Genomic DNA, 11,917 nt, shown 5'->3' with positions numbered 1-11,917 from the left:
TTGCTAGTATGGTAGCGGCGGGTGGCTCATCAGCGGTCAAATTGAGCAACTGCATGGTTGCCAATGGCAACTGCAGCGTATCGGTATGTTTAGTACCTGACAATGTAATTGAACGAAAATATATGAAATAATGTTTTCACTTTTTTCCATTCAATTTAGTATTTTGCGGCCATCCCGTCATTCAGTGCATGGATATCGGCTAAATACGACATAGTGGCCAGTATTTACATCACGGATCAACTCATTTTATACAGCCGCATCGATAACTGTATTATGGCTGTGTCGCAAGATATTCAAAACTTATCGGTAGTAATTCAGAACAAATTCGTAAACTGTTTGACAACTGGTAGCTAAACTATTTTGATTTGAAACATCAATGAATAAAGTATAATTGCAAACAAATTAATTGTTGTGTAAAATTATATTCAACAATTCACGTAGTTTTATTAACTAAGAAACAACTGTTACGGTTCAGTACTCAGAAGAACAAATTTTAAGTTCTAGTGATCGAAATAGGTCATGAAAATCGCAACCGAGTGCACCAAAACTTAAATTGGTAGCTTCCCAATCAAGAGGACCTAACAAAATTATAACACATCTTGTTTTGTTGTTATCAAATTTTCTAACAACAGTTGTTATTAATTAGATATATTATAATATATTATAACAACCGTTGTTATAAATCAGCCTCCGTACCTGGTTAAAATATCAATAATTATAACTACCTCTAATTAATACCTGATTCACAACAAACCTTGTAATGATTTTATCTTAATTGAAACACATTGTGTTAAAGGTTGTCAACATTTCAAGATATTCCAAAAATAACATAGCAAATAAAGATATATTAGCAAGTATTAGTAACTGTGATGTGACGTTTTTAATATACATGTACTTTCACATGATGATGGTAATTAAAATAATTTTTGCGAGTAACATATTTTGTTATAAAAGTAATTTGCAAGTAACATAATTTGTTATTAAAGCGAAATGTGTCATTCTTAGTGGTGGAATCTGAATAGCTCATCGATAACTCTATGTGTTACTTGTATCTGAATCTGTTACAAACTTGAAATTGCATTGCAAGTTTTTTTTTCGATTTGTAACACAATATGTTAAAAATAACAAAATGTGTTATAAAATAGATATAATCTTGTTATGGCCTCCTGATCGGGTAGACATATTCAAAGACACAAATAAAACATACTTAACAAAGAAACTGCAATGAATTTAAAATAGACATTGCACAGAAAAAACTACAGTTAAATTAAAATAAAAGTAAAACAAAATATTTTTGTTTACAAAATTATGGTAAATATGAACTGAAAATAAAATTTAAATAAATATAAAAATGAAATTAAATTCTGAGAAACTCCGGTAATTAACTCACATTCGGATTTTACAATTTATAACATTGAGCTCAATTTGTGGCAGTACACGGTTGTTCGGGTCAGCTAGTTCAATGTAGAACAAAGAAAAAATAAACAGAAATGAAGTAAAAACAAATAATAATAAATATATTAAACAGCAATTACACAGAAGGTGAATGACTGAATAATGAATAACATCGGCGCCTCGCGTACCTTCAAGTGTAAAATAGACACTACAGTGTCCTTAGCCTCTTATGCAGCAGCTCTTATCCCTATCCCTATCCCCGATTTTTTACGGCTTGACGATTCCTTGACGATCAAATAAGTGGTTGTACTCTAGGTTAGGAACGGCTTATGACAGCGTCTGATCTAGAGTAAACTTCGAATTTAAGAAATATGGCATCGGCACAAAAGCTAAGATAGCAGTCCCATTACGAGATTCGGTAGCGTGGCCATAGTAAGACAGGCTACCTAAACTGAACTACTACGAACATTCAATAAAAATGCGGATCAGAATATCCGGCTTCAACTCTTGGCGACGAAACAAGTATGACGAATGAAAATTCATTACTTGAAATTGCAAATCTTTAAGAGGCGAACCAGCCGCAGGCTGAAAACCTCTTAAATAAAGAATATTAATAATAATAATATTAATTGCAGTTCGCTGAATTTCGCTGGTGGTGACTGGGTGCTGTCCGAACAGCATGAACCCCGCAAGCTCGCCATTGTAGTTCTGCGGGAAATCTGTCGGAAAGGAGAGAAGGTTTGGAAGATCCGTAGCAAAAGCGTTTTATCAGAGTGGCGGCACTACCAACGAACTAAGAACGGGCTTGTAGTGTTGGACAAAATGCTTGATCGCGTGATAGATTGAGAGGCGATCAACGCGAGGATGTATCTATTGAGGATAAATGGCCGTTTCTTCAATTACAACTTCATAAACTACCCGCACGATGAGAGAACCGACGATAAGAAGAAAGCGTTCTGCACGCGGTTGAAGGCAACGTAAAGGGTATCCCCCATCAAATTGCATCACGGAAAACCCGCTGTACAGAATTGCCCATTGGATATTTTCTCTAGAAAATTTAGGTAAAAGTAGTTTGGAGTGTATTGTTTACACTGTATTTTTATCGCTGTCAGTTTTTCGAAAATTAGAAAAAAGGCGTCACCCGAAAAGCAAAGTCGCGAATTGATTTAGCGCAAGCAGCTGGAAAATCCTCAACTCTCTCATCAGGACATCGGAAAATAACCCGGAATCGTGTAGTCAACAGTAAGTCGCGTGATTAAACGTTACTGCAAAACACTGAGCTTCGAACGAAAGGAGAAATGCGGTCTGAACGGACGTTCTAGTGATCAGGATCACAAGCGTGTTGTAAACGCATTTAAGCGGAATGCCAATGCTTTGGTCAGGGACGTGGCCAAAAGGTTGAATCTGTCCAAGTCTTACGTTCAGAAAGCGATGGACCGGGGGGAACGGCCTTTTTACGAGTAGGGAAATCTACTGAGCACCTTAGAAGATACGGTACTATCAGACACCTGAGAAGGCAACTCAGAGAGTGGGGTTTGGTATCCCGACCCCCCTAATGGGGCGTGAGGATCCGGACCCACTAAAACCCTACTCGAGTGTCCAGCCTCAATCCCCCTGGCACCACCTTATCGGCATTACTTCAGGGAGGGGCTATTCAGGTTACCGCACTCTCTTAGATAACTACTGGACTATGGTAGTTAGGCTGTTTATTCGTCGTTGATCGGCTTCCAGCGGTTTTGTAGCTCAAGTACAATCTGGATAGCAGCCGCATTGACTGCTCCCCAGGCGTCCGAAATTTGAGGCACAAATCTTCCACATGATTGTGAGGAACGTGCTGCTCGAGCCAAAGATGCTGATACCAGGTGGAAGTTGACTTCGCCGTGGCGGCTGTTGACCCACCCGGATAGGGTGGGGGGCTACATACGCACAAAGTGCAGAAGACTCCAAATCATCACGAACGGCAAAATACGGTGCGAAAGTCCAGGCCCGTGACTGAACTGTACACCCAGATGCTGACGAAGCCTCATTGTTTCATCATGGATGATGAGACTTACGTCAAGGCGGACTTCCGGCATCTGCCGTACAAAGCTGACAAACCCTCAAGCCCCTCATTAGACCGATAGTACTTTATGCATAGAAACTGTGACGCTGCCCATGGAGAACATACGCGCCCTTGTCGTGATTGAGCGCAAGGTGCTGCCGATGTTATTTGGCGAATTACGAACTGAAAACGGAAAGTAGCAGAGGCATATGAATCACGAGTTATAGACACTGCTTGGAGAGATTCCTGTGGTACATCTGGCGAAAGTCGGTAAGCTACGGTGGGCTGGACACGTCGTAAGTATGCCGGATAACAGTGCGATGTGCGAAACGATTCTCTTCAACAACCCCATCGGAGCTCTACGGGCAAAACAGCTCGACCGAGTGATTTACAACTTTTGAGACATCTGCGAAATTGGCGACGAGTGACCCAAGATCGAATTGAAAGGAGACGACTGCTTGCAACAGCACGAATGGCCCTTTCTGAGTTGGGGTGGTTCCAAGCATGCGATTTTTTACCTACCTACTTACTTTGATAAGTCATATCTTTTGAAACACTGACTGGACCAACTTCAAGCATTGATGTGGAAAATTAAAAAGATTTTAAGGGTATTTTTGGAAAAAATACTGTGGTGGAGCTAAAAATTATGCACCTTGGAAAAAACATAAAAAATATCCTTCTGTAGTGTTTTCATGGGTAAGGACATCATCTTTTTATATTCTTTGGAAAGCTGAGTTAATACAGTGGTATTCCGATTATATCTACACCTTATTCAATCTACTCCCGAATTTAGGTACATCCGATTTTGTCTACCATTTGTTCCCGTTTCTATCTACCTTTTTTATATTGTCATTTCAACCATGCGGTATGACAACTTGGAAGGTTTCATGAATTTATGCATAACAGAGAAAATTCTTTGTATTTTATAGTTAACTATATGGCAGAATAGGTATAAAAATGCTAGTATCAAATACGCTAATTAAGAGAAATGAAGAGAAATAGTACATATCTTCTTAAGCGTTGCTTCAATTACCCTTCCTTACCTAATTTTCCGGTATTTCTACTTCATGCCTTGTCTCATTCTGTTTTGACACTTGTTTCATTACCTTCTTACACCGTTCCCTCTATCGATTGTATAAACTACCGTTATAAAAAATTGATATTTTTTAGTTTTAGAGATAATTTTTTCAAAGAAATTACGTAGAAGGAAACGATATATTTCTGGTAAAAAAATATCAGCTTTCAAATGTCGAAACTGATAGTATGTGTTTTGATTGTTGTCAGTTGTTACTTTAAATAAGTAATTTGTCTTTGTTCAGTTAAATATTTCTTAGGATGGCTTTGTAAATATAAACGTACCGCCATCCGGGGTGAGATTGTGCCACGGGGGCGGGATTGGGCCAAAAACCAAAAATGTTTATTTGTGAAAATTTATTATATCTATAGAAACTGGTGACCTAAATTCAAACTGATGATGAACATAACATATTTATTCATAACTTAGAGTGGAACACAGATAATATTAGCAAACTATTTAGCCCAAACAGGGCTTCAAAGTTCGCGATCAAAAATACGCGGAAATAACGCTTGTAGAAAATGTCCCCCATAAACCAACCCAAACAAGAAATCGCATCAACTTGCTATTTTGAAGGTATATAAACTAATCATTTACAATGTATTGAAAGGTTATTACGCGTTGGATAAGTTTTGATTACGAAAATAATATTTTTCGAAACTTTGTACTTTTCGAGCTTCATGGGGGTGAGATTGTGCCAAGCCATAATGATCGATCCTATTTGTGGATTTCACATACACAACAAAACTACGTCAGTATACACCAGTACACTCACATTCCTTACTATTGAGCACAATATTTTGACAGATTAGATTGCATCATCCATTTTAGAGCAAACAGCATCATATGTCTGCTGAATAATTTAAACTAATTTTTACTTTTTCTCTGGAAATTTCAGATACTTTGAATATACACTCTAATATAAGACGAATATATTATACCGTGTATAAACTGCAAGTTTTAAGGAGGGGGAGGGGCGTGGGATGTTCTGCGGCTGCGGGTTCTCGAACGAAGTAATGGTTACTGTTGTTAAATGATCAAATAGGTATGCCCCCTTGGGTACACCCCTTCATATATCTCCCCTTTGTTAACCCTCGAAACGCTACTGGCTATATAAAGGCTGTCCAATGAGTACGAACTCATTTTTAGTTATTTCAGACCTCCCCGGGTTATTTTCGTTCATACTTTTTGTATGATGCGTTGTTTTTGGCCGATCCCCTGCCCCTAATAGTCCACTTTGTTCATGGACAGCCCCATATGAACTACTTTATACTGATATTTATGTGTATTGTTTATAAACATGCTAATGTTCACGATTGTGCCAAAGTTCATGCACTTCCAGTAAAATAAGGTTTCATTGTAACTAAACCATCTCTACGGTAGTTGTTAATTGAACAATTTAGTTTAATTTGACAGGTTTGAAATCAACTTAGTTCCTAAATTGCGTGTATACTGAGCTAAAGAACAAAAACATATGCTTTTTTGGCACAATCTCGCCCCGGATGACGGTATTTAAAAATAAGGTAACTAACTGTTTGTCAAAATGTACGTGGAGCTAACATTGACCTGCTATTTTGTTATATGTACTCAAAAAATTCATTCAAAAACTCGTTCGAAATCGAAGAGGAAATATGTTTCTATTTATAGTTTACATTTCCAAAATGTTACTTCAATCGAAACTGTAATTCTATCAACTGATAGGAACAAAATAAAATATTTAGTGAGCATACATACTGAATTAGTTTGTATATCGAACACATCCGTACGATATGACCTATTTTGAAATGATTCATATAAGTCAAATAAAGTGATATAATAAACACAAACTATTAAAAATCAGCTGGTGTGGAGAAAGTTTTTGTTGCCATGATTGCCAAAATCGAAACCTAGTTAAATGTCGTTAGTCACATTTTGCTGTTGTGCATTATGGCGATGGGCTGGGGGTGTTTGACACTACGTTATGATTGGGACTATTAATAAGTAATTTGAATAACTAATTAGCACTGCCCAAACCGGTTCGGTTTCATTGCTACGTTCTATACCATCCCTAACCAGGTCTTTTGAACCAATTGGTTAGCGACTGTTCTGAATCAGAATTATGAACTTGAAAATGTGATTCATTCAAAAAAGAGTTTCGAAAGCTTCGTTAGCTATACCGTTATCAATACCGGTCAGTCAGCTTAAGAATTACTATATCTAGATAGGTAGAAAGAAACAGGTTTCTCGACAAACGGTACAGTTAGAAAAAAACTAAAACTTTCTTCTGCCCAGCAGCCCAGGGCGATGTCAGCGCTAATAAACGACCATTTTATGACACAAAAACATCTGTCTCCCTTAACAACAACAACGACCGAAATTAGAAGAGTAAAAACTGGTTAGCACTTTCTTCATTTCCTTTTACAGTTATACAGCTACCGTATAAAGGGGTAGCTTTTGTGCAGCTCATTAGCAATAGGGCACCACACGAATCGTAGCTTTTCAAGAGATGGCACTTTCCTAGTAGTAGTAAAATCAAAATTTCTCAGTAATCTATGTTTACCTACCTAAAAAACATTTAGTAATCACATTTTATTTGTGGTACAGTTACTCTGTTATGCTTAATTTTCATAACTTCTGTCTAATTTTGATAAAAAAAAACTTCTCCTATACCTCTCCATAGCATCTTACTACGATTCTTCCGAGAGCCCGGGAAAGTGATTTTGAATATGTTTGCGATATTTCAATTCGAAGAAATTTAACTTTGCAACATGAACGTAATAAATAAAAACAATGTTTACCAACTATTTATTGGTTCAGATGTCAAACGTTATATTACGATTGGCGATAAACACAAAAGAAACCGAGATGCATGAGAGAGTACTGTTGCTGCGCCGAGTAAATTTATTGTCGCGCAAAATAGTGCTGTTTCCGAAATGTACAATATGCGTTACAAGGTAACGACATCTGTTGTATTCAACAGGCAAACATTGATAGTTTCAAGCATACTTTCACGCATTGCGCATGATGAAACACTAGCGCCAACTTCTGTTCTTTATTGTCAGAAACTAGAGGTGGTGTCCTATTACCAATTCTGTTAATTACTTTCTTTTACGTTACCAATACAGTCCTCCCACAACCGTGAGTTACACACAATTATTGTGACCCATGCACACAATTATTGGTCAGTTTCGACTTTAACAGCTTATTTCCGTTTCAATATTACTTATTGAATGAAAAAAAAAATACAATAGGATATTCTTTTAATAAGTCAACTGTACACCTAAACCGCGAGAAAATATATTTTAAATTTTACTACATAATCCAGCTGCCAAACTGTCGTCGCAATTGTAAACATCTGAAAGTGCGACGATTCGTAAAGCTTGTAAGTGCAAATTGAAACAAGTTAAAAACGAGTGAAAAAAGATGTTCGTAACAAAACAAAGGTAAAATTTGTATTCTTCAAGAGAAACTCAACTGTTTTCTATAAGTCAGTAGTCTATCGGATATTTGAAGGAAAATAAAAGTCACTCATAATGGTGTTTTCCGAGCTTTACACAATTATGGGTCACTTTAAAATTGCAATCAAAAATTTTGATGCTACCTAGTGAAAATGCTTACTTAGAAAGTAATTAGTTAAACATGATTTAATCCAGTAACGCTTCGAAGGATTTGTAACACAGCAAAGAAATTTCGGATACTGTTTATAACCGTCCACGGATACATGCGAATTTCTCCAAAAACTTAAATAAACGGTTTTAACCAATGTTAAAAGCTAAACATTTTTTCAAACTTTTTTTTTCATGAGATTTGGAAAAATGTTTAAACATGTTTTTATCGAATGATAAAACGACAAAACCTGATTTGGATTTCAGGAACAATAAAACTCTCATAAAAAAAAGAATTGGTAAAAAAATCATAAAATTTTGTTTTTAGATTTATAAACTCAATTTAAAACAGGGATTCGAAGTGGCACAACGTTACGGGACTGACCGCCAAATGGAGAGAAAACATTCCTACCAGCGTGGCCCATTTACATATGCAGATAAAGTAGGTATCTGGATACTGGTAGCGGGATTTCTGTCACCGTCAACGTTCGAATGTCAGTTATTAATTCTCTCCCCGTCGAAATGAGACGCGTCTTTGCTTTACTGGTGGTCACTCTGTTGACTGCCAATCACGTTAATGCTGATCTTGGTCTAAATTTTACAGTACCCGGCCTAGTGAGCGGAATGGCCGATGCAGTTGGTGTCGGTGTAATCGAATTGATCAAAGCAAACGGAACCATCAAGAATAACGCGGAAGTTGATCCGTCCGGAGCGCTTGCAACGTTGGTTCTGATAGTGAATAACGTTACAAGTCCGTTAAATAGACTGCTAGGAACGGCACTATCGGTTGCTTCCAGCAAGACGAACAACGGTCAGCGGATGTTTGGTAGCATTTCACCACTAGTAAGTGATACGGAAAATGCAGTCAATAAAGCATTGATAGCCTCGCAAGACTTACAACGAAGCATACGTCCTACGCAGTTTGATGAAATCCAGGAGAATGTTTCCATGATCCTTGCAAATCTCCCGCTGCTTCAGGATGCTTTTACCGTACTTAGTACGACAGTCTCACTGGTGCAAAATTCGAGATCGAACGATTCATCGCAGATAATAAATGATTTTTTCACCAGTTCCATAATTAACACGGTGATTAACCCGGTACGTGACATAACTGGAAGTGTTAACCGACTTGCAAAGATCGTTACTGCCGTAACCAAAGACAAAATGACGGCATTGAACATGCTCAGTGCCGTTAATAGTACGCTTAACAACAACAACAAATCCATTCTGTCGGCACTCACAGCGTTTAACAAGACTTCAAGTGATGCAAACTCAACAGCTGTGAAGAATACTAATAACCTTGGCTTCGCGATTGACCAATTGTACGTCCCAATCACTTCGCGGCCGCAAAACTACAACGGAGGTGACATCAGTAATTTAACCGCTTTTCTTTCGGATGTCAAATCATACTTAGCCGACACGAACGGCAAGGTTTCGGAAGCATATAGCAATCTTCAGTATAATGTTACAAATATGCTAAACACTGCAACCAACCAAACTGCTCTGCTGCTTCTGGACACCGTTCAAAACATTTCTCTACAGGGTCACACTAGCGGAAGTGACCATGCCGACCGCTGCATCAGCAAGTATTCTGCTCAGCTGAACCAGAACCCGCTGCTTGCGAGTCGACTGGCCGTTTGTGTGCAACTGGATAACGATAACGTATACTTCATCACCAAGGTGTACCGAATGTTGCTGGATCAAACGAAAACACTGGCCGCTTCCGGGACGGCGACCATTCTGGCCCGACAGTGTACGCAAGGACTGTCGAGTTGTGTGCAGACGGTAAGTCGAACATTCCCTGGAGTTGAGCTGAAGAAAAGTCGCAACTTTTTTCCCAATTCAATTCCACTATTAATCTTAATTAAACATATTAATAGTTTAACGTATGCTTTCCGACTGTAATATGCAATTTTCAGGTTCTGTTTTTCGGCTATGTAGTCTGTATATTAGCAGTCAAAACGATGTTTTCCTTCTATATCCGACGTTAACCACCGAAACGTCGGATATAGAAGCAAAATATATTAACAGTGAATTTTAATTGTGAAAAAAGTTTTCACTTTTCTTTTATTTAACTTTTGTATTCTACAAAGACCCTCAAAAACTTCTTCAAATGTGCTACAAATGTCCTTAAATGTAACCATCAGTAATTTTGATATCTCATAAATTTAAAAACTGTTTATGAACGAAACTTTTCTTTTAATACATACTTCGCTTTCGACTTGTACCGTAGGCTTCATCAGTATCTGTTTGCTTCAGTAAATAGAATAAATAGGAGAATGAGAAAGGAAAGTTTTATGTGGTTTTATCTTTCACAACACTCGCCAAACGAATATTGATTGTTCAGTTCCTGTCTAGAGAAACCAAAGCAAAACTTAAGAAATGTGTTGAAAGTCTTAAAGATGAAATCACATACCTAACAATCAAAACTTGAACTGGTTTAATGTGACTGAAGTTTTTGGAGCGTCTTAGTAGAATACGAAACTTGAAATTAAATAAAAAAGAAAAAATTTCCAGTTAAATTCTACCATGTATATTACAGAGTAGAATTTAATTGGAAAATTTTCTTTTTTATTTAATTTCATGGTTCAATGGTGGTTTTAAGCAGTTCTTCAATGCCATTAACGCTTAAACGTTGATCCAGCTGGCAACCAATAAAACAATTTGATCATAAGCTTTAGCTTCGGTGCTACTCTGAAAGTCAATACTTAATTCATCCTTTTCGTTTCAGTATTTCGCATCGTTCAAAAACCTTTCACAGCGGATCAGTGAAAAATTAGACCTCAGCAGCTCTCTGGTCAGCCGAGAAGTACAAGCAATTCAAGCGCGCATTCAAACCTGCACAACGGCTATCGCGTCTGACATCGCCGACAACGTCGTCCAGGTTCAGACCAAGTTCACCAACTGCCTGGCCAGTGGATCTTGAATAGTAAATTATTCTATCGTAAAGATATATATATTTGTATACCATCAATATTTAAAATAATTTAAACCCTTCGAAATTATTAATTTATTGTATTTACATATAAACTTAAATGCTTTAAGAAGCAGTGACGTTTAAAACGAAGATAAATATATATTATATTTTTGTCCTCTGCTGGGATATTATACAGTTAACATAAAATTTGCTTCGAGAGAGATTCCAAACTGGTTATACCCTACATATTATTAAGTACATTGAAGAAGTTGTTATTAATGAGGTTTCCTCGGACATTGGCAGTTGCAAATAACAATTTTTCGAATACAGTTTTGCAAACAGATTGGTAAAAAAATAGAGTTATATCATTTTTTAGACTATTTCTTATAAATTTTCAAAAAAAAAATGAACTGCTTAGTCGTCACATTTAATGCATTAAAATATGTGTTGCATTAATTGAAATCGTTTAGCGGATCAAAACAGTTTAACATCAAACAAAGGTCAGTTACGTTTAATCCATCAACGGAACGGAACGTCAATGGTCATTGCACGGTGGCTGAATCTGAATCGGCAACTACAACAACACTATGTATGTTCCTTTTTCGGAACGGCAAAGCAAATTTTTAGCTAAAATTCCTTATTGAAGAAGTTACCTTGCAGTGCACTCTGCACAGCTCAAAGATACGTTCAATCGACCATGGCTCCGGCATTACCTGAAATTGAATAAAATATTCCAAATTAATAGAAGGCAATTAGGAAAAAAAATCAGTCGGTATGTTGGTATAGGAACTGAAAAGCTAATGATTCGGCTACCGTGTATCCGAATTGTTGCATTTAACATAATTCTTTGGACGGTCTCTCCAAAGCGGACACAATTGAAATGTCAGTGCCCCATAAGGCTAGGA

General features: G+C 37.2%; 1 protein-coding gene across 1 annotated transcript; it reads left to right on the top strand.

Moving 5' to 3' along the window:
• Positions 1-8,617: 8,617 nt before the first annotated feature.
• Positions 8,618-11,021, top strand: LOC128740766 (uncharacterized). Its single transcript, XM_053836332.1, has 2 exons — positions 8,618-9,880; positions 10,827-11,021. The coding sequence occupies exons 1-2, from the start codon at positions 8,618-8,620 to the stop codon at positions 11,019-11,021; spliced, it is 1,458 nt and encodes a 485-aa protein (XP_053692307.1).
• Positions 11,022-11,917: the final 896 nt, after the last annotated feature.

This window comes from Sabethes cyaneus, chromosome 3, assembly GCF_943734655.1.
Source record: "Sabethes cyaneus chromosome 3, idSabCyanKW18_F2, whole genome shotgun sequence".
NCBI lineage: Eukaryota > Metazoa > Arthropoda > Insecta > Diptera > Culicidae > Sabethes > Sabethes cyaneus.
The sequence above is the reverse complement of the archived record's forward strand: the minus strand, read 5'-3'. Positions and strand labels throughout refer to the sequence as shown.

Excerpts from the sequence above, each read along its gene's own strand:
- LOC128740766 (XM_053836332.1), top strand. The coding sequence starts at position 8,618 with ATGAGACGCGTCTTTGCTTTACTGGTGGTCACTCTGTTGACTGCCAAT. Across the intron at positions 9,881-10,826 it reads TGTCGAGTTGTGTGCAGACG|TATTTCGCATCGTTCAAAAA; the intron begins GTAAGTCGAACA and ends TTTTCGTTTCAG.